Genomic DNA, 22,414 nt, shown 5'->3' with positions numbered 1-22,414 from the left:
GTAAATGATTTTTTTAACAAAAGATTTGTTCAATTGTTTCATTATATTCATCACTGAAAATGTTATTTGTGTGCCTAACCAGAGCCTCCTGCAGCTGTACACTCTGCTCTTCTTTGATCTCCTAGACCTCTTGCTGAATGTGCAGACTGTGTGGTTGGGTGAGCATTGATGTGCATGTGTGCCATTACCCTACATGCAATGCCTGAGCAGCAGTAGCTCACACAGCTGAGGCTCCCATTTAAAAGATAGAAAGGATATTTTCCTTTCAACTGAAGGACAGCCGCAGCAGCCTAGAATATTTGCAAGTAAAATGTTGAAATGAATTACAGTTCAGCGTGTCAAAAACAAAAGAACCTTTAAAATACTCAGTTACACAAGCATGATTATCAGATTCTTGAGTTGATATTTCCTCTTGATTTGAGAGAAGTCACAAGATAGACACCCTAAAGCATAGAAAAACCACTTGACTACAGAATTCAGATTTATTCTACAATTTTGGATCAATGCCAGTGATACAAGTTGCATGAGTTTCCATTCAAGACAAGTTCTATCTTCAGATTCCAATAACTGCATGGTTAGCAAAACATCAATTCACAGTTAATGCCACTCATCTGTTTCGGACCATGCTTAAGTAGTACTGGAATCAACAAAGGTCAAACAGCAGGAGCACAAAAGAGCTATGTAAGGAAAGTAGGCATGATGTAGGCATGATAGTGCTATTGCCATCTTCTGGTAGGAGAGTCTCATGGTACTTCTCAAGTCAAAGAATTGAAAAAACCATTCACGGTGTTTAAATTCTCTATTTGGGGATATTTCTGCAATTACAGACTTTTTTATCCCAAAGCCCGACATAACTATGGAAATTTTAAAATTCCAGGAAGAGAAGACAGAAAAAATATTTTGTTAAATGACCGTCAATCTGGTTATCTGCCTGAATAAGTTTTGATGAAGCCCACCTTTATGGTTTGTATCAGCTAATTATTGCTCAGAAGTATCAGTGCAAATGTATACCTTCATGCCTTCACAGCAACAGGATCAAGTGGAATGTGTGCACATGAATCCTGCACTTGAGCCTGACCGAAGCATTTCTCAATGCAAAAAGCTGTTTCAGCCTGCCGCCTGTAGTACGCTCTTTGTTGCACAGATGGTACTTGAAGATATGTATGTGTCATTGGTACACTGCCGACAAGGTCATCAGAATTACGCTTGCTTGAGGGGCTCACCCAAAAGACCCAGTGACGTATTACCAGAGCCATGTTTCAGTAAGTTGACATTACCACAGCAGCAGCAGCTTTTATTATTCATGATTAATTCCAGCTTTTCACATTTCGCCGCGTCCAATCAAAGAGAAAGCTCCTTTTCGTTTAGAAGCAGAATCATTTTGCAACACATAACATGCAGCCCCTCTGAAAAGGCAAGCAGTGGCAAGTTTAAGGATAATGCCTTACATCTACTTCATAGTATTTCAGTATAGATACAGTGGTCTGCTTATCAAGTTTGGGTTGTTGCAGAATATCAATTCACTGGAGAACACTGTGTGAGCATGTAAAGAAGCACATACTCTTGCATGAGGAGAAATCCTTGTGGCTCTCAAACTGCTAGTTCATAGACATGGCTCAAGGTGGGAAGCGATCCTTCATGCCAATACACTGTAAATCAGTAATACTAATAATTCTTTCTGGGCATGAACAGTTCTGAAAATAGGACAAAGTTTCTAACTTACCAATGAATTCCAACAGTCGCCACTAAAAAATAATGGTTTATGGGGTCATAAACCACTAGTTTCTAAAATATCTCAATAGATCTCATCACACACATAATCAAAGCCATTTGCTTGGTCCTAGAATAGACTTCTAATGAGGAAGACATTAAGACAACAAAATATAAGGAGTCTGACTCCATGGACTATATAAAACAAGTTTACTTTGTTTTTATAAGTCAAGTATTTAATACATGGCAGGTACATCTTAGGTAAGAGTGAAATGCTTCCTATTTGGACCATAACATGGAACAGATTCCACATATAGCTAAAGATATCGTATTTTCACTCTTCAATGATTATCTAGTCGCCAGATACAGCGCTAACAGTCATCAGGAGAGAACTGAAAAAAGCACATGTAAGATTGTTTTTCCCCTCAATAGTATAAAAAGTTATTACTTCTGTAAGCTTCTTAAACTCACTTTAAAAATGATTTTGTTTCACCTCCAAACAAAAGTCAGACTTTAAAAAACTGCAGCAGCACACTCTAGCAGTAAAAAGAAAACATGTAAACGATGGCTGGTAAAAATCCTGCATAAAACTTTGCACTCTTTCTGCCAAAGGTACCTCCTTTAAACACCAAACTTCATCAGTGCATTAGCTGTTGATTTGTAGCAAAACATGGCAAAAAAAACCAAACTTGTTTATTTTAGCATCTAAGCTGCTTAGGAATTTGAGGCTAAAAAGTCTCTCAATAATATTTAAAATGTTAAACCTGTTTCTAGAAATACAAACAGAATTCAATATAATGCCAGGATACAGTGAAGAAATAACTGTTTAGGTTCTACCCTGTATCATACACTTTTAAAAAACTAGACAAACAATCTTGGATTTTATTAATACACCCTTTTTAAAGTTTTTATTTCTGAAAGCAGCTCTTTATGAAAATCAAAAGCAGTTCCTGAGTAACTGCAGTAAACAGTGTCTTTACATTTATAGATAGAGATATTTGCCACTTAGCTCTTCTGGTTTGGTTCCTTTTAACTTCCTAGTTTTCAAGTTTGACCTCTTGTTTCTTTCCAGAAAGTGTGCAAGTTCAGTTAGCATCGTTTTCAGGAGTCCGTATGATGCTGACTTTCCAGCATTGTCTGTAAGATATACCCCACTGGGTAGCTGCATTCCTACAGCTATTGCAAATGCTTCCCACTCAAAAAATCTGGCATCACTGGGTCTTCACGTTTTCTTCAACATACGCCGAGACTGCCATGTGTGGAATTTATTGTAGGCTGTTTGCAGCATTTCTTCTATGTGATTTATCAGCTGAAAAAAACAAGGTTTGCAAAAATTAGTACAAAAATATTACTAAGCCAAGGGCTACATTCAATGTTAGTCCTATTAAGAGTGGACCCAATGAAGTTAATGAAAGTGACTTAAGTCTGGACTGTTAATTTTGATTGAGTCTACTCTGAGGAGAACTGAGTTGTATAGAACACCAAGTATTCATCTTCTCTGAGTGCAAAAAAAAGCAGAATCACACACAGATCAGTGATGGTAAACGAGAAGACCTAATTTAATGAGTCAGAACTTTTTTTTTACTGGTCCTCTATTGCACTACAGTACATACTGGCAATATATAGCTAGCAACTTGAAGGGAAGTTTAAACAACTCACAAAAAAAAAAATCACCTTTAGCCTTATCTTATACAGGTTGTGGCAATGGATTCAGTAAGACCACCCATAGGAAAATAAGTGTTTGGGCACTTGAGTCATGATCATGATAAAGCTTTGAAGCAGGATAGTGACCACAAGGTACCTTCAGTTAATGTGATGTCCCTGCTGTTAAAAAGTTGATTGAGATGCTGTCCATTTTACGACATGGGAGGAACAGGTGGGCATAGTGGTCATTTTCAAAGTTGACATTTAAGAAGGAAGGGGGCTGGGTTACAGGAAATACTTTCCCGGTGTTCACTGCCCACTCTAGAAAAAACTGAAAGCTTCCTTATTTCTGAAGCTAATGGTACCTGTTTCATATAAGGCAAATCAATTTTGCCATTTTTTCTAGCAATCAGCAATTTATATGAACAATGCATTATGCTACCCTTATTATTTCATATTCGTAGGTTGCTTTTCCCTCTTACATTTATGCTTAAATACTGTCTTCGAATTTTGTCTTGGAATGGACACAGTTTAGTAACTTGAAATCTTTCCAGATTACTCCTCATTTTCACAACCTGAAAGAGAAAATATCAGAGAACAAACATTTAAAGGAAGCTATTTTGCTTTTTCAAACTTATCCGTTCCACTGGTAGATTTCCACTGTTGGATTTCACCCTAATGCTTGTAGCCAATTGTGCTCCGCTGCTGAAATAACTCTAATCCACTGGAGCATTCTGCAAGTGGGGAAATGGGGGGGGGGTTTAACCCCCACAAATGTCCCTTTTTCTTTTGCAGCTCCCTATGCTACACACTACACTATTCCAAAAAAGGGCCCCCAACTCTGAAACAGATGGGGGGAGGTCACGTGTGGGTCAGACAGATGGAAGGGGGGAAATATCTGTGAAAATTACTTCCACCTCACACTTTCCATTTATAGCATCTTCCACTGGATCAAAAAACCGTGTGTTAGCAGAGACATATTTAAATAGAACCCTAAAACTTCTTTTCCCATTGAATGGGAAAGCAGACTACACACTTGTTTTAGCATGTGGAAGTTTCTTTAAAGTTGTTATACTTTAAACTTTCTATAGTATGCCTGATTAAAATACAGAACACATATGCAGTGCAAAACTTTCGTTCCTGCACTTATTATTTTTCAAAGCTTCTTTTAAAGTCCCTGAAGACAAAAATCACCTCTTTCGAAATTATTTGAAAAAACCACTGGATTAGGTAGCAAGATCAGCTGGTACTACATTTGCTCCAATAGCGAACTTTCTTCAGGCTGACATTCCACACACTGCTGTTCATCTGGGACAGAATTGTTGCATGCAGCAGGCCATTCATTATAGAAAGCTTTCATATCAACAGATCTCAGCATGCACATTTCATTACAGAACAGACTGCTGTCTATCAATAATGATAAGGATAAGCCAAGTCCTACTACAGATCCTTCCTACCTTCTCTTCTAGGAATGGTGTGTTAACCGGAAAGCAGGACCAAAAATGTCGTAACAGCTCTCCTAGTGCCACATACAAGTGTTTCAGCTCAGCCTGAACATCATTTGGCACCATCTCTGCAGTCAAAAACAATGAAGGCAAGTCACATTTATACCACCACTTCGTCTCACAAACTGTGATAGTTGGCAGTGGGCAGAAAATTGTGTTTTTGATATTCGCATCATTAGAGGATCCCACACAGTTAAGGACTAGGCCAGAGGTCAGCAAATTTTTATAGCAGGGGGCCGGTTCACTGTCCCTCACTGAAAACTATTCAACTTGCCTGAGTTGGGTGGAAAAAGAACTCTTGCCACAGCCAAGGTTGTACAACTAGTCAGATATTTTCAATCTCTTCACCTTAGCTAAAAGAATTGTCCTATAATGCTTACATGAGCATTTCACACATTTGCTAAGGCATGAGTGACGAAAACAGAAAATACTTACGATTTATGGCTTGCTGTGTTCCACCCTGCATAAGTGCTCCTCCAGGTGACAGAGCTGCGATCGTACTATTTGCAGCACCACTTGAGATAACCTTGAAAAAGAGGCAAAATAAAGGTCAGACACCATAATAAAAGAACTCCTCAAAACCTATGGATATTGCTTGAGTCATATGGGCTTAACCATATAGTTATATGCCATATTAATTTTGTTCTAAAGTACAATTATTATTTGGTGTTATATTAAGAATGACAATTCTTGTAATACCCCAAGTGGATATTTATTATATTTATATAACTCAGCCATAACCATTCTTAAAGTGCTTTACAGTACAGTACATAGTTTAGCCTAATAGCAGAAGAAGAAAAATCAAGCTGGCTGTCAGAATAAGGGAGAAAAAACACCAAACCAACAGCAAGAACAATCTGTTCACATCTAATGTCTGAAAGTGCCGTACAAGAAGAGGCACGTTTTCACTTCCTGCTGCTCAACTGCAAGGTGTGCAGGCGGAGAGCTCAAAAAATATAGCAAATGAATGAACGAGCAAAGCACTATGCTATTTCATAACTGAGCAGTTAATGTGCTAAGGCAGTTAGGTTATGCAATCATGTATCAAAATGGCCTAGTTCCTTTAAACTCAAAAGACTGTCTTCTTCATATATCCCAATACAGTATTGATTATTTGAGTGAATGAAACAATACTAAGTGTACTCCAAACGCCTTCTGATCAGAGAGTGGAATTCAGATAGTGGTAAGTGGGGTATGTGCATGGAGAACAAAGCCACTCATGCGATGGGACTTTGCCGCCAACCCTCCAGAGTCGATTTAGGAAGTGTATGGGGTGGGGGCAAAGTCCCATTTCACAAGCAAACCTTGTTCCATGCATGAAACAACCAAGTTGAATCCACCCATATATATTTTCTGTGGATGTCCCATGTTTAATCCTCTCCAACAGAGTCCTGAGTTTATCCTAGAAGTGATTTAATACCTTACATGTTACAACTCTGTAGACTTACAGTGGAGGGCTGTAGTAAACATGCAAGAACTATTGGTGGTTGGGAAGCATTCACATGGAAGAACCACTTGCAAAAACTGATAGCTTAACAGGGTTCCATGCCAGACTGTAACTAAGTACAGCCATACTTCGGGTTGAATGTTTTATTTAATAAAGCAACATGCATATCCTACCTGAGTTAGTTTGGGTACATAAGTGTCCATTTCTTCTCTAATACTATACAAAGAATTAATAATATCTTGGCTAGTTGCATATTGCTGTGATTGAATTGGTGTTGGACCATGATAATACCTGTTGACCAAAGGAGAAATTATAATTAAAAATCTGGGAACAACAATCCAATTTCTCAGTGTTCAACCCCACTCTGTAGGTACCTTTGTAGCACCTTTTGTTCTGCTCGAAATGAAAAAATTGTTTTCTTAAAATGCATATTGATTTTCCAGAAAATGAAATCTTCCACTGCAAGGGAACCCAAGGGATTGTGTCTGATTAAGCTGGATAACCAATGAAGTCAATTTTTCAGAAAATACAAAACAAAAACAACAGCCAGAAAAGTGGTGAAGTGAGGAACACATGGGCCAATAAAATATTGCAACCACTTCTAATCCACCTAATTATCTTAACAAGTGAAAAAGATTATAGCCTAAAATCAACAGAGACTTGGACTTTGTTAAACCCCCGTATTTCCCAAAACTTGGGTCTCCAACTGTTTTTGGACTACAATTCCCATCATCCCTGACCACAGGTCCTGCTAGCAAGGGATGGTGGGAGTTGCAGATGAAAAACAGTTGGAGACCAAAGCTTGGGAAACACTGCTTAAGCCCACTGAAATCGATGTGTGAAAAAATGCTTCTCTATGTTGGATTTAGGCCTAAGTGCTAGATTCAACAATAACTGTTAAGTGGAAAGAAAACAGCGGTAAGTATTTTGCAAATGCATGTACAAGAGCATATACAAGAGTTTGTGCAGAGCTGTGTGGTAACATTTTACAGCTACTATTTCACTTCTGCTTATATAAAGCTCTTGCAAAAGCAGAATGTAATATTTGGAATTATTTTCATGTTTCTCAGTGTGTTCTGGGGTATCTTCAGATTTGCCAGCCCTTCCTTCCCCTTTTTCTGCTGTTGTCTGTTAAACTGTAAGCCCGAGGGCAAGATTCTAATTTATTTCTTTTTATAAAAAACATAATTGAAGGTAATGTATATATAAGCATGCTTCTTTCTCGTTGAAAGCATGATGTACAGAAAAGAGGAGAACAGGGTCAATGATTTTTTGTATTGAACCAAAAGAACCAAACTACTTTATTTGGCCTGCAAATCATACCTATCTGATTTCTTTAGGTTTAGTGCAATAGTTCTAACGCTGTTGTTGTTTTCTAAATCTTCATATTCAATGGACTCTTGCAGCTTTACCTGTAAGACAAGGCATAGTCATGGTACTGTAGAACTAGACACAAGAAGCAGAACTTGGCATAGTCCCATAAGGGAGAAAATTGGTATTCTTTTAGAATCACAAAGGAAGCCTTACCTTTTTTACCGGTGGCTGAAAGAAATCTGAATCTCTGGAATTTCCATCCATACTGCTGGCCTCATTGTAGTGGTCATTCTGTGTGTCTCTGAAAAGCAAGAATTAGGCATTATACTGTGTTCTCTCAAACTACTCAAGTTTAGATAGATCTGTACAATGGTCAGGATTCAATCCCTCATCTCTATGCACAAGCAAAATGCATTTATGCAAATGCACTGTGTCAGGGGTAAGGAGAAGACAGTTTCCTTTGGGCAGCAGTCTCTAGCCCCATGTACACTTCCTTTGATAGAAGACAGTTTTAGTGATGTGCCCATCCTGGGACTTTTGGTTCGATGGACAATACATGCACCCAAAAAGTAAGTTAATAAAAACTGCCTGAGAGAGTCCCAACGTCAGAGCCAATCTGAGCAGACCTACAAAGGGCATGGTTTGACTGTTCCATTTTGATTTCAATTATTAAACATCAACACAAATAGAGCTAGGCTATTTGACAGTATAGACTTGGTTGATTTTCAGTCTAGTTGAAGATCTGTTCTTAGCTGAAACTTACTGTTTTCTGAGCCCAGCTGCAAGGACCATGGCACTGTGATGGTTAAACCGTTTTATAATGGCAGCATTGCTACTCTCTTTTATTGATTTTGTAGCGTTGGATGTGGAAGCCGCCAAGGAAACACCATAACCCTGCAAAGGAAGAGATGATAAAACGTTTGAACAAGACATCCTGCATTTTAAAATATGAAGATCTGAAATCAGATGCTGAACTATTGGCAGTGCAGGTTGTGACACTGTAAGAGTTGGTAACCCTATCTTTAAATCTCTTACCCGGATCTGAACAAGAACATAATTAAGACAGCTTTTGCAAGAGAAGCACCATGCTACTAGTGCTCAAATCATTATTGCCCAATGGCAAATGGGCTTTCTGAAACTAGGTAATTGATTTCTTGGCAAGAGCCAATAAGGCAATGATCCCTTATTGGGATCACTGAGAGGGAAGGCAGGTCTGTCTGTCATACTTGCCAGATGGCAGCGGTACACTTGTCATGGCAACTTATGGAACCTGCCAATGTACTAGTAGTGTCCTTCAGGCAAGCAAGAGGCATTATCAGAATTCAAGGACACACTCCAGCCACATAAGTAGACGAATGGATGGTGTGAAGAAGGGCTGGTGAGGGACATGGCTACGGAAGCGGTACAGCCCAAACAGAGTCCTGAGAGCCAATACCCTATGCTTACTTGGCATACATATTATACAATTCATAGTTTTAAATCACTCATACTTACTTCATCCAACGTTTTATCTTCCAAGGCTGTTAAATCTAATAAAGGATTTTTCACACCTTGAGACACCATTGTTTTTAATCCTAGGAGAAAGAGGGAAAATTCATATATACTTGGAGGATGGTATGCCGTATTGAGACAGGTCTTTCAGCCTAACAGTGCAATCTAAGCTTAGCAAGTGGGGCAAGCAGCCTACAAAAAGAAACATGATTTAGCACTTAACAGATGTGTGTGATTTACCCACTCCCAAACAGCTGGGAAGGCTTGAGCTTTTAGTTTGCATATAAGCCAGGCACCATGGCTTACAACCAGCATTTGTTAACGTGAGCCACCTTCATAAGTCACAGTCTGAAGCTAGCTCATTTAGCAATGAAACATTGTTATAAACCAGGTTCCCCAATTCATATGCAATGTGAAACCATTTTTTTTAAAAAAAAGCTAAACTCAGCAACAGTTCTCCTAACTGCATAGCTGTGAGAAGGGAGAGAGAACGTGCAAGCCAGGTGCTTTGCTTGAATCACACCTTAGCATTACATGTGAACCAAACAAATACAGTGGTGCCCCGCTAGACGGAAAACCCGCTAGACGAAAGGGTTTTCCGTTTTGGAGGCGCTTCGCAAAACGAATTTCCCTATGGGGTTGCTTCGCAAGACGAAAAAATCTTGCGTCCCCCCGCGGGTTTTTCCCGCTTTTTCCGCCCTTTCCCTAAGCCGCTAAGCCGCTTATCAGCTGTTCCGCTGATAAGCCGCTTAACAGCTGATCGCTAGAAGCCGCTAGACAGCTGTAGCGCTAATCCGCTAAGCTGTCAATGGGCTTGCTTTGCAAGACGAAAAAACCGCTAGACGAAGAGAATCGCGGAACGGATTCTTTTCGTCTAGCAAGGCACCACTGTATGTTTTTCCATGTTATACATATACAGTCGTACCTTGGATCCCAAAAGCCCTGGAACTCTGACATTTTGGCTCCTGAATGCCGCAAACCCGAAAGTGAATGTTCTTTTGGAACCCGAACGTCCGATGGGGCTTCCACAGCTTCTGATTGGCTGCAGGAGCTTCCTGCAGCCAATCAGAAGCCACAATTACGACTGTAGTGGCTTTATGGGATAGATACTTACGTACTACTTTTCAATAAGCACCCACTTTTCTTTAAGATGTGGTCGTCCCTCACTGCTGTCCCACTTGTGCAACAAACTGCAGCTTGCTCAATGAAACTTCCCTCTCCTCTCCTATGCACCCTCAAAATACACTCAAGGACTCAGTTGTGAGAATTTAAAATACAGGATGCCATATCAGAACAACTATTGAAAAATTTAATCAATGTGCTCCAGGGAGCTGGATACAACCCTATGTGAGCAAATTACTGATGTGTTTTCAATTAGCTTTGCAAGTATTGTGGCAGTAATTTCCACTCATTTCCATCCCTTCCTTCATAGACAAAATCATCAAAGGGAAAAGTATAAGAAGAAAAGTGTCTACCTTACTAACTTGTGGATCACTTAGTAAGAACATGTTTTACATATGCATACTGTTATAAGTCTTAGTGTATGGATGAGAATACAGGCTTTCATAGTGTACTTTTGGGATCTCAAAAGAAAATTTTGTTGGATTTGCTGGGTATGGGTTACCTTTGTTTCTAGAATATATGTGCAATAATTCTAAAAATAATACGAATAAAACATGAAAGGTAAGCAAAGAAGTGTCCACCTTTCACACATGGTGGTGGAATCCTACCATCTTGGAATGTTAGTCAATAGGTCATTGCTGAGTGAACTGCCTTAAAAGTTCAATATCACAAGCTGAAAATTTTTAAAATATTATAATAGTTAAGTACAGTACTCTAGTTTGCTACTCTTGAGTATAGTATTTACCAGATGTGATTTCTATGTTATTTGGTATAATTACTGAAGCTGACAAACTTGGCTAGAAACTGCAGTGTATTGTCTACAGGTGAAGAAATAAGAACATACCCTTTTCATCCATTTTGGCACATTCTGCAAAAAGGTCTTTTGATCCTGCATTCAGCCTATCCCTGTGGAAATAGTGAGACTGGAAGAATCGTGTCCAGAATTCTTTCTCTGTCATATTGTGAGGAACATTTTCTGCGTATTTCAGTTTTACTGTAAGCATGACAAACATAAAACACTTAGAAACGATACTTTATGTTCAAATTAAATAATTTACAATGTATTTATATTGCTCATTGTATCAGATTTCAGGATGATTTACAGTGTATCACAACCGCAAAAATATAGTTCAACATGCAATGAAAAAGTAACATTGAACAGGAATGGAAGAAGATTCATTCAATTGTTTCCAAACATTCTGTTAAAAGGACACACTAACAGGATTTTATTTTTGTTCAGAACTTGCTGATCCTTGACCAGGAGGTGGGGGGAGGGGGGGGGAGAGAAACCACTCCAAACTCTTTGCATGCTCCCACCCCATATCTGCCATTGATGGCAAGCTTGTAACCAACTGCAAGGTTCAAGACACCAACTGGTGGACTCAAGCCACCTTTTGGGAACTACTACATCATGCTGTTTATATATGTGCTTAAATATGTGTAATTTAAATTGACATTGGCCTTGTTTACAACACATACAAATAAATGGAATTTAACTGCTGATCTGTCATTGGGCACTGTTCTCAGGAAAAACGAGTAGTCTATTAATCTTTCTAGCAATATGGATACACAAATGGTTGGTGTATGCTGTTTTATGTGAGCCATTTTCAAATGGCAGGTGAAGGGCCAGATCTCTCTTCTACATTCCAAAGCAAGTGGCCTGCCTGAGGCCAGGTCTAGATATCTTCCTCTTAGCTGTTTCAGATAACTAACATTTAAGTAGAGTGGGAGGGAGAAACAGGAGGAGGAACTTTCATTCTGTTTTCATTCAATTCTCTGGCTCCTTTCAAGAAATTTCCAAATGGAAATTCTCCCCATGTACTCCTGTGCCACCAATTCCCTTCCCCTCTAAGTCTTTCCAAGTCACTTCCAGTCTGGGAAATACAAGAGGAAGAAGTGATCACAATAAATAAAATACTTTTGCAACCCATCAACTAATCTCTTCTGCCCCTTAGAGGGGAATTAAAGACAGTATAGCGTGGAGAGAAACAAAGACCATTCATGTGAATCAGATATAACCATTAATTTAGGTTATGCATATAATTTATAAAGTTCATACAATGGGGAATCCTAGGTTACCTTGGAGAAGCAGAGGTTCCATAAGGACAGATCATTACAGTTTAAACGTAAAATCAATTAATATCATTTAACATCCCACAGGACAAAGATGCAAGGCTGAAAACACCAACTTTTTATGGTTTAAAAGTTTAAAATGAAGGAGAAAATATATGGAAGTCGATATGTGAATTGAAGAGAAAAGTCAGAAAAACTGCATAGATACCAGGGATGCTACATATGTATATATAAGCTCAGTTTTGAATATATTATTTACCTGCAGGATAAGTTCTAAATATAGATTCAATGATATCTGAAGTCAAATTATATCTGAGACCATTGCATCCATCTGTCTGAGGTCGAACATCAGCCTACAAGAAGATAAATACTGACAATAATTTATTTGAACTTTTGCAAATCATTGTTAAATGGCACCAATGAACTATGTCAATACTATGTGTCAAAATGGCTTGTACACATCCTTATGTCCAATACTTAACCTATACTGAGAAACAGCTAGTTAGTACCCTATGTGTGTAAGCCTCAGTCCTGATTACAGATTCGAGCATAATGAGGGGGCATGAGCCCAAGGCTTATTTCTATACTCCCATGCAGATAACATACACACCTGGACTCAATTGTGGTGTTTAATACTTCCTAGATCAGCATATATGAAAAAAGAGGGCTCAAGGAATATGAGTGGCTATACATCATGGTAGCTTGTTTGGCGGAAACAAACCACAGGCCTGGGTTCAGGCAACATGACAAGTGGGACTCTGGCTTGTTTCATTTATGGTTCAGCAGGAGTGCTCTGGAAACTGTTGAGCAGCATGCACTATTGTTTGTTTTAAACTATGGTTTAACATATGTGGACAGGATCATTGAATTGTCAAAAGCCCAAGAGAATAGGACAGACTTAGCCCAGTGCCTGAAAGTTTCCAAAAATGTGCTAAGCTATCATGTCGTTAGACGTTCCAAAGCTTAGGTGGAACCAGAACAAAGACCCTCTCCTTGATGACCCATTTGTCTAATCTATGAAGGCAGGTATACTGGAAAAGGGTCTTCAGAGAACATTTTAATTAATGGGTATGTTCATGCCAAAGAAGGCAGACCTTCAAGCACTCCAGTTCCAGGCTCTTCAAGGCTTTAAAGAACAAGCCCAGCATCTTGAATTGAGCCTGGAAAAAATGGCACCGTGACTTAAAAACCCCCAGCCCTTGTGACCTTAAAAGAACAGTCCAAGTTACTTGAAGAACGGCCTGCATCCATATCAGCTTGCTTGCACAATGCAGGCTGTTTTTACTTGCCCAACTGTGAGAGCAGTTAAGACTGGCAACCACTAGACAGCAGATTTTAGAATACCATATCATCTGGATTCCAGCAGTCCTTGTTGTGACAGGTCTATTGGAAAGCTCTGAAAACACACCTGTTTCCTTTGGTCTTCCCTTGAACTGCTCTTGTTGAGGTACCGATGGTTTTATTTCTATGTTATTCTTTTTATTTTTTTTAAAAATGGGCTCTTTTCTCGCTTACTTTATTTTATTGTGTTTTGTTGTATGCTTTCATCTTGTAAGTCACCCTGAGAGAACTTTTACCCTTAAAAGAAGGCTAAAAATATTTTTAGATTAAGAAACCCTCAATAAACATACCAGAAAAGCTGCAGAAATGCCCACATCCTGCTTATTAGATGTAGTAGAACTGTCCACAGAATTCATGCTTAAACGGTTGGCCCAGAACTCCTCAGCACTGATCACCTGACTCACAACAAGGTCTTTATAAAGTTGAAACAAAACAGGATCTTCTTGCAGCATTCTGGCAAGAGAAGATTAAAAATTGTTCAAAGTGTTTAATTCCAAAGATAACTTACTGGATTCTAGAAACTAGTGTTTATATGCAAGCTACATACAAGCAAATGGCACCTATGCTGTTTTGATACTCAAATTTTGATTTACAAAAGTGGTAAGTTCATGAAACATGAAAATTACTACACATACAATTAATTTTTTTAAATCGAGGTATATCAATTCAAAACCAACTGTACTATATGAAATAATTATATATAAAAAATCTAATAGAACAGGAAGTGAAGCAGTTTTTGTGATCCTACTGTCTCATGCAGTGTCCTGCACCCCTCTTCCAACTTCGTGACAGAGGACTGGAAGACCCAACAGGACAGACTGGGGAGGTGTGGATCACTGAAAACTGATTCCTTATCTGTTTTACTAAAGCTTCCTTTCATCATCAGATTACCACCCCATCATTTTTTTCAATTGTAATTGCACTTTTAGAAACATTAAACAACATGTTTTTTTCTTTTGGAGGTAAGCCCTACGTATGAAAAAATATCAAGAATGTTAACAGTTACTTTTACAAAGAAAGTATTTTTATGCTACACAGGAAACCTAAATGTGCAGAGCAATCCTCACATGTGCTCAGGAGCATGTGTGTGTTCAATGGGGCTGCCTCTTTAGTAAGTTTGCTTAGAATTCTTAGGATTGAAGCCTTAGATTCTGGAGAACTGAAGGGACACACACAATCTTTTTCAAAAGTATTGTTTTCCCCATCTTAACCAGCTACTTTTTATAGAATTACTGCAAAGTTCTGTGTATGTTTACGTAACAGCTGTTTTTTACCACTTGGGATTGTGGAGCTTCCATTTTTGGGGAGAACAAGTTAGAGCAGTTAAAGTGATTCAAGACTTCCATCTGCACCATGGGACTTCTTTCCCCTCTCCTTGTGAGCCCCTTTCAATCGGCTCGGGAGGGTTGGGGAACCCCCAGTAGAGATTTAGGAGTGGGTAAGAGAGGAGGTCCTGCTGTGCAGACAGAAAATCTTGTTCTAATTGGGAACGTTTCAATGGAAGCAATTCCATGACATCTAATACTTTATTAAATCAGTAAAACATAGCCCAAGGAAGGCTACTGCAATTCATTTTGTGCCAGTTTCAGCATACATACCCTTAATACAGAATTTACTATTTACTAATATTGCAACAGCTCAACAACTATAAAGAAAAGCTCCACTTCTGACAAGTTAGAGGAGTACGCCACTCGCACAACATCTATGCATCTGGAAATCAAGCCAGGCTACTGTTACAATTAGGGACAATAACTTAGCCATAATGGATCTGGCACAATTACAAGACAGTTTAACAAATTACCAAAACTGGTTTACACTGTAAGTAAAAGACACAGGGACATTCTTTACCTGTTTTTTTCCTCAAGTTCTTTATTAGCTTTCCTCTTGAACTTGGGCAGTAACTGCTGAAGGAGATCCTTTACTGCATCTCTCTCTTTCACTGCTGTGCTCTCATTAGAGAAATGGAAGTTGGTTGTGTCCCCTGCATGGAGTACCAACTGAAGCTGAATCTTAGCTTTTCCTTCAGGACTGATTTTCTGGCCTAAAGAATATAAATTACATAACAGAAGTGCTCCCCAAATAATTTCTATGTGCACAACAATAAATTTTCAGCTTGTATGACTTTTCTAATGCCACCTGGAACACTGATTAAAACAGAAGAGTGGCACATACAATTCAATTCAATATCTATTTACAGCAACCATTCACATAAACAGCAATGAGGCCTGACTGACATTCAATGGACAGATGTCTCTCACTGCACTGTTATCCTAATCCCTTTAGAGGACAGCTTGGGGCTCATGCTCTAATCCAGAGGTTTTCAACCTTTTTGAGTCCACGGCTCCTTTAACCAACTACAGTCTTTCTGTGGCACCCCTGTGGGGCTCAGGAGTCCAGTTATGTCATGCCTTTCACAGAGCTGGCAGCCTCTCAGCCTTTTTCAAACACCCTCCCTTGTGGAGTGTTCCCTCAGCCTCCTTTCCCCTCTCCTTGGGAGTCCTCCAGTAAGTTGCCGTCCCTGGTCTCTGAGCTCTCCCCCCTGCCCCGCTGCTCCAGAGAGGTGTCTCCCAGAGGCACCACTTGCCTCCAGAGCTTATAGCCAGGGCTGCTGCAACAAACAGCTGTGCAAGCCTTTGGGAGGCAGAGACACAAGAGGGCATCAGAGGAGGGAGGGAAGAGGGAGAGAGGCCAGTGTTGCCTGCAACACGCCTGACCATCATTCAAGGCACTCCAGGGTGCCATGGCACACTGGTTGAAAACCACTGCTCAAATCCTTCCTATGTACAAGCCATGAACTCTTCTTAATAAATCACAGCATCTCCCCATATTTATGTTATTCCACTTATCACTGGGAAGACCCACAGGTTTTCTCCCAATAAAGACAATTCATTTCTGAAAGCAAAAGAATCGCAAACAGTAAGGAGCAGTTATGTAAGACAGTAACGCTAGCCAGTGCACCGAAAGTTGGCAGGTTCCAAGAAAATAATATATCCACATAAGGTTGCTGTGGAGTAACAGCTAGAGTTCTGCAAGTCTTATTTTTTCAAAACTAAAACAACAATGCAATATCCAATGACTCAAACATGTTTAGGGAGGTTTGTTTATTTAGCCCCCATCCTGAACTCTTCAAACAGAACAGCTAAGCATTTAACATTTATATTCAACCAAACATTACATGATGAAACAAGTGTTGGGCATTTCACTTACATTTTATATCTGCATACATATGGCTGATTGTGAATCGGTCTTTGCCCTCAGGTGCCCAGGCTATTCTTTCAGCCATGAGGTAAAGAGCTCCGTCCTGCTTCTTTTGACGCACCTTCTTTACTATTAGTAACACTTCTTCAGATGATGTTGCCATAATGGCTACAGAGGACTGCATTTTAAAAAGATAAACTTATTTCAGCATTATTTGTTTTCCATAGTTTCACACTTGCTTTAACAATTTAGAAGCGTCCACCAGTGGGGCAGCTAGCAGCTCCTGCACCCGGGAGAAACCACCCATGGGGGTGGGGTGCGCCAGGGCAGGGTGCGCTGCACGGAGCTCAGCTGTAAGACGGCTGCTGTTTTGGATGGCACAGAGCCTGCAGGCGCCTGAGCCACCATGTCACTCCTAGGAGAGATGCGTGGCTCAGGCCTCACACTAAGTGCCGCCCCCATGGTGTGGTGCCAGTGTGCCCTGCCCCCCCCGCCCGCTACGCCTCTGGCTTGCACTGGAAATAGGAGATTCATTGCTGGTTGCTGTTAATGCACTTAACTGGCTTGCAGCCATTCATCAGGCAATTTTTTTTTGGGGGGGGAACTAATAGCCCATTGTAAAATGAGCAGTGAATTGTTTATTGTTTCTACCAATGAATATAATGACCCAGGAATTAAACAAAAATACTGATTATAGGCACATACTGTACTTTTCCATGTATAAGACTAGGGTTTTTTTTTACTTTAAACTAAGGTTAAAAATCATGTCCATTTTCTAAATTTGGGGTCCCCAAAAGTAGGGGGCATCTTATACACAAAAAAATACAGTAAGTCTTCTGACACCAGCATCTTCCACCTCCCTTTGTTTTGTTTTCCCTGCCAGAAGGCAGAACAAGACAAGCCCAAGCTCTCTCCAGTATGAATTATATTTGAAAATTCAAGGAACAGGCTATCACATAGATAGGGATTGTAAGGTGGTCAAAGAGTTTACATTTTATTGTTATTTGTGCATTTTGTTTTCTGAATCATGAAAAATGAAAGATAACCTTCTATTCTCCAGACTGGAAGTGGAGCAGACAAATTTTAGATTTTGGATGCAAAAAAACCCAGATTGCATTTGATGATGTCTGAATGGAATTCTACTCACACAATAGGACTTTCCTTCCCTTTTCCCCCTCTGCTGCCCACCAAATAAGGCTCCTCCAATCATCAAGAGAAGATTTTAAGTGTATGCATGCATTGCTGGTGGAAAGAACAGTAAGGAAAAGTCCTGTTGGGCATCAGGAATTCTCTTCCACTATAGCAAATTGGTCTGCTATAGTAGCATGTAGGTCTTCCTGTTACTGAATCACATTAATAGCTGCACTTTCAATTGCTATAGTGGGCTAACATCATAAGAGCTATGTTGATTAAAAACTACCTAAAAACATGAAATATTAATGTTGATGGTGAAATTCAACATTATGCTATTACAATTATTTCATTTCCACTTGCCAGATGGAGCAATCTTCCCTCTCCTCCCCTGCACACTGTTCTGGGGGCTCTCTCAACTCCCTAGAGCCAATCCGAGTGGGTGCATGGAGAGAAGAGAGAAGTCCCTTTGCACTTGGAAGGCTCCTGTGGGCTTCTGTTAGTGCAACTGTTAACTGAATCTGGCCCAAAATGTATGGAAATAAAGCTATGACCAATAGTCCAAAGACATAATTCTGTCTGATCTGAAAATGAGGGGAATCAAGTAAAGTCCAATGTCAATTGATCTCCCTAAGCCTTTATATTGTCCAACAGATTATGAAACTTGCCAAAAAGTGCTGGGAAAGTGCCATCTAATAACCTTTTAAAATACACTCTTCCTTGCTGAATGATCATTTAAAAATTTGACTGTTTCAGTTGGTGGTTCCATTTGCTGAATAAGCCCTTTATCTATCCCAAACCACTTTGCAATATATACTACAAAATATACTGTATAATATCCAATGGCTGTGAAAGTGGAATGCTTTTTCCCTTCCTCCTCCCTGCAAACCCATAAATTCTCTCCGGCGGGTCCAGGGTCCTTGGAAAGACTTCCCTGAGGAGACCTGCAGGGAGGATGCAATTATTTGAAAACTGATTCTAACTCAATTTCACTGGGTCCTGCATATTCCAGATACTAGTCTTCAAAAAAAGAGATAGGGATTAGTAATTCTGCTACCCCTCAAATAAAAGCATCAAGCTTTAACTGATTAGTTGGCAAGTGCTGCAGATTAAAATCTGCCCTGAATGGGGCTGAGTAGGTTACAATAAACACAAGTCTGAGTGTGGCAACCACATGTCAAGTTCCCATCTCCAATTTCCTGGTGTAATCACACCTTGCATTTCCCCATGCCTCCTTCACACTGTTGATTGCTTCTGGTGGGATGCGGGCAGGGAAATAAACAATGTGAAGATATGGAAACACAGCTATGTTTCACTACACACTATAGAGAAGTGGAAACACGTAATTAATAAGTGGCAAATTTGACAGGGTTGTTGGTTTTAAAGATATTTCAGAAATCTTAAAAGAGAGGCTCACAGGTGTAGGCAGTTCCTGAAATAACCAACAATTAAACTTTCTTTGTTACATTTACTTATTTTTAAAAGTTCTTAATTGTTTTAAATAGTTTTTTACTGATAATTTTAATATTTCTTGTAAGCCACTTAGAGGTTTTACTACAATCAAGTGGTATATAAATTTTGTTTTAAAAAAACAAAAAACTAGGTCCCAGCAAATCATTTGGTTAAAGGCTAGAACCAGCACTTTAAACTGAACCTAGAAGCAAATAGGCAGCCCCTTCAGTTAACATAAGATCATTAAGTGGGCTCCACTTAATGAGTATTGCATATATTCATAATGCAATTTTCAGCCAAACACTTCACAAGCAAATGCTGTTAGAACTATGATAGAACACCAGAGAGGACTAATTCTTCCTAAATTAAATGAACACCAATAGCACAAAAAGCAAAGACTTTTAATAACTAGCCTAGCTTATATTTCAATAAAAGGTTTCTGAAGGTTGGTTTGTCCAAGTTCAATATCTTGCATGGATATCCTTTTTGTGCTGGACTAGTATGGCTTTTTATACTGCCCTAGGAAAAAGGTCAGTCAGTTTAAGGTTTTACTGCTTGAACAGGAAATACTTCCAACTTTAGAACTGCTCTATTAATCCATACAATATTAGCATATTAGTTAATATACTCATATCATGACTGCTTAGAACAGCTGGCAATAGACAATGAAGTAGTTCTGTTAGTTCAAGGATTTCTGTTTCTGCAGTGGAACACTCACACCGCCCCCATTATTCAAGGTCTAAAGCGGGCTTGAATTCTTCTGTTTGCTTTGGATGCAGAACACATGAGCCAGTCTTATTTTCAATCTTCTAAGCTATGGTTTTGAAACACAAAACATTATACTTCAACTAACCAAAGGTAAGAAACTGAATGCATCTCATTTATATTGCCACATGATGAACATGTCTATCCTGCTGTGTGTATAGACTCCAAAGAACCATCACAGACACAATGAAATATACACAGTGTCATTGTTTTGTGTGTGGTAAAATTATTTTTAGATGTAAACTGGATAGAGATGTAAACAGAAGTCCTACTAAGGGGAAAAACAAACCCTCACCTTGGACCAAGTCATTATTGCCCAGCCGCCTTCTGCTAATGTTAGAATGGCACAAGCTTTTTGCCTATCTGGTTGTAAAAGAGTGCTTAGCTCAAGTTGTCACTCAGTATTAAAAAACTACCAGTTATCACTCAGAAATTTTTTATAGATGGGTAAATGTAATTAATTTTATTTTGTAAAGCATTCACAGAGCTGGGGGAAAGCCGATTGCAGCTGTGTGTATTCTTTCAACAGGAAGATAATAAAGGACTATCAAACTCATTCTTAACTTTCATCAAAGATTTGTTCCCGCCATCTCCAATGTGTGTTCAGAGAAGCATGCATGTACAGTACTGACTTTTGCATAAAACACTATCTAACTGACTAAGGTGGTAAAATACACCCAGCTTCCAAATTGAAGTTTTCTCCTCCAGTCCATTAAGTTTTCTTTCACATTATTGAAGGAACTCACAACTGAAGGAATAATCACATCTGTGTTATCTCACCAATTCCCTACACAGCCTACCTACTAAAGCTTGGTAAATTAAAGTACTGCCCCATGACAAATAGGATATACGTACTAATTTAGAAGAGAGCTGTGTGCCTCTCTCAAATTGTGTTAAAACGTCAAATGCTTTGTTTCAGGCACTCAGCTGTAATGCACTAAAGAACCCTGTAATAGAAACACCAAGCACTTTACTTTCTTTACTCTGCATTTTAAAAGTGTTCCTACGCATGATTTCTAGTGCCATCGAGAACTTAGCAATATAATATAGGAAACAGTAATGTGGGTTTTTAAAGGTTATTTGTATTGTACTATCAGCAAAGCAGAACTCATGCACATGCATCTTCCAACATCTAAACAATACTTCTATTCATTCAGAAGACTCTGCCTTCCACATTTCTAGGCCCTAGTTTCTGGAAGAAAAGCTTCAGCATTCCAAAACTGCACTAGCCCTGCACACCCCTTCCACGTTATTAGCCAATCCTTCCACTGCACTTATAGCAGTTTTAGAATACAAGATTAAAAAGCACGAAAAGCAAACATACAGACTCAAAACAAAACTTTGCTGCTCTGTAAAGATATACCACAGTACTTCCTAAAGTAGAGGTAAAAACAAATATTAATTGGAAGGACTGACAGGTACGAAAGGGGGGGGGGCAACCCATGCTTCCTCGCCATGCGCAACCATAGCCACATCCTATGGCCTTGTAATAAGCAGGCTTTCATGAACAGAGGAAACCCAGACCAGTATTAAAGATTCATTACCCGCTTCCGAAGAAGCAAAAACTAGTGAGACGGGCCTCCGAACCCGGAACCGTTGAATCCGTCAGGCCCCCTACTGTGAGGGGTAACTACCGAGGCCCTGGACTTTCACTCCTCGCTCCTCCTGATCTTGGCAGCATACACTGAAGCCCTCACTTCCAAAGACGGACAGCACGGAGCGCCAACGACGCCTCGCTCCCGGCTTGAAGGTCTCGCAACGCCGCCGCCTCCTCCTGGGCCATGGGGCGGCCAAGGAGCTCGGCAGAGAAGGCACACGTGACCGGAAACAGTTAGCTCACGCACGGCAGAAGCCAGACCGCATCACGTGACAAAAGGAGACTACTACTCCCGTCGCCCCCGCGCCACTTACCCACGTCACGTGACGGTGCCCGTCAGCCACCTGGACGCTTCCCTGGTCACGTGAAGGCCTGCCCGCCCCGCCGCGGCCATGACACTGTCCTGAAGGAAGGGTGGGGGGGAAGGGGGAGGATGACGACGAAACAATAACAAGGCAGTTACTCTCGTCTCATTCCTTACGAGTCCGCCACCGGGTCTTGCAGATGTGAGGAACCCGTTGCTTGCCCCGCCCGTCTTCCATTCCGTACGTGCCGCGGGTGCGTTCTAGGTCGCCGGCGCCGCCGCGCTGAGGGGGGAGGGGGCTCTTGCCTCAGCAATGGTCC

At 40.0% G+C, this 22,414-nt stretch overlaps 2 protein-coding genes across 7 annotated transcripts in view; one reads left to right on the top strand and one right to left on the bottom strand.

The window, feature by feature from the left end:
• Window positions 1-468: 468 nt before the first annotated feature.
• On the bottom strand, window positions 469-22,408 carry GTF2H1 (general transcription factor IIH subunit 1; the record flags this gene model as incomplete). 5 transcript variants are annotated; one of them, XM_083712368.1, is made up of 15 exons in its annotated part: window positions 469-3,019; window positions 3,837-3,929; window positions 4,812-4,927; window positions 5,295-5,385; window positions 6,480-6,597; window positions 7,630-7,718; window positions 7,834-7,921; window positions 8,384-8,514; window positions 9,115-9,194; window positions 11,078-11,227; window positions 12,566-12,659; window positions 13,938-14,100; window positions 15,496-15,688; window positions 16,855-17,023; window positions 22,272-22,408. In XM_083712368.1, the coding sequence occupies 14 exons, from the start codon at window positions 17,006-17,008 to the stop codon at window positions 2,933-2,935; spliced, it is 1,647 nt and encodes a 548-aa protein (XP_083568494.1). In that variant the 3' UTR covers window positions 469-2,932. The 5 variants fall into 5 exon arrangements, with proteins under 5 accessions (XP_083568494.1, XP_083568493.1, XP_083568492.1 ...); XM_083712367.1 differs by having other exon boundaries at window positions 22,105-22,403; XM_083712366.1 differs by lacking the exon at window positions 22,272-22,408 and adding an exon at window positions 21,738-22,054.
• The window catches only part of HPS5 (HPS5 biogenesis of lysosomal organelles complex 2 subunit 2), a 30,977-nt gene continuing 30,711 nt past the window's right edge, over window positions 22,149-22,414 (top strand). Inside the window, exon 1 of one of the 2 annotated variants that reach the window (XM_083704342.1) lies at window positions 22,149-22,335. The gene's annotated coding sequence lies outside the window, so the exon portion shown is untranslated. Of the gene's footprint in view, window positions 22,349-22,414 lie in introns of both variants that reach the window. The other variant, XM_083704343.1, reaches the window with a different exon arrangement.

The sequence above is a fragment of the Podarcis gaigeae genome, assembly GCF_964106915.1.
Source record: "Podarcis gaigeae genome assembly, chromosome: 1".
In the NCBI taxonomy this organism is placed as follows: domain Eukaryota; kingdom Metazoa; phylum Chordata; class Lepidosauria; order Squamata; family Lacertidae; genus Podarcis; species Podarcis gaigeae.
The sequence above is the reverse complement of the archived record's forward strand: the minus strand, read 5'-3'. Positions and strand labels throughout refer to the sequence as shown.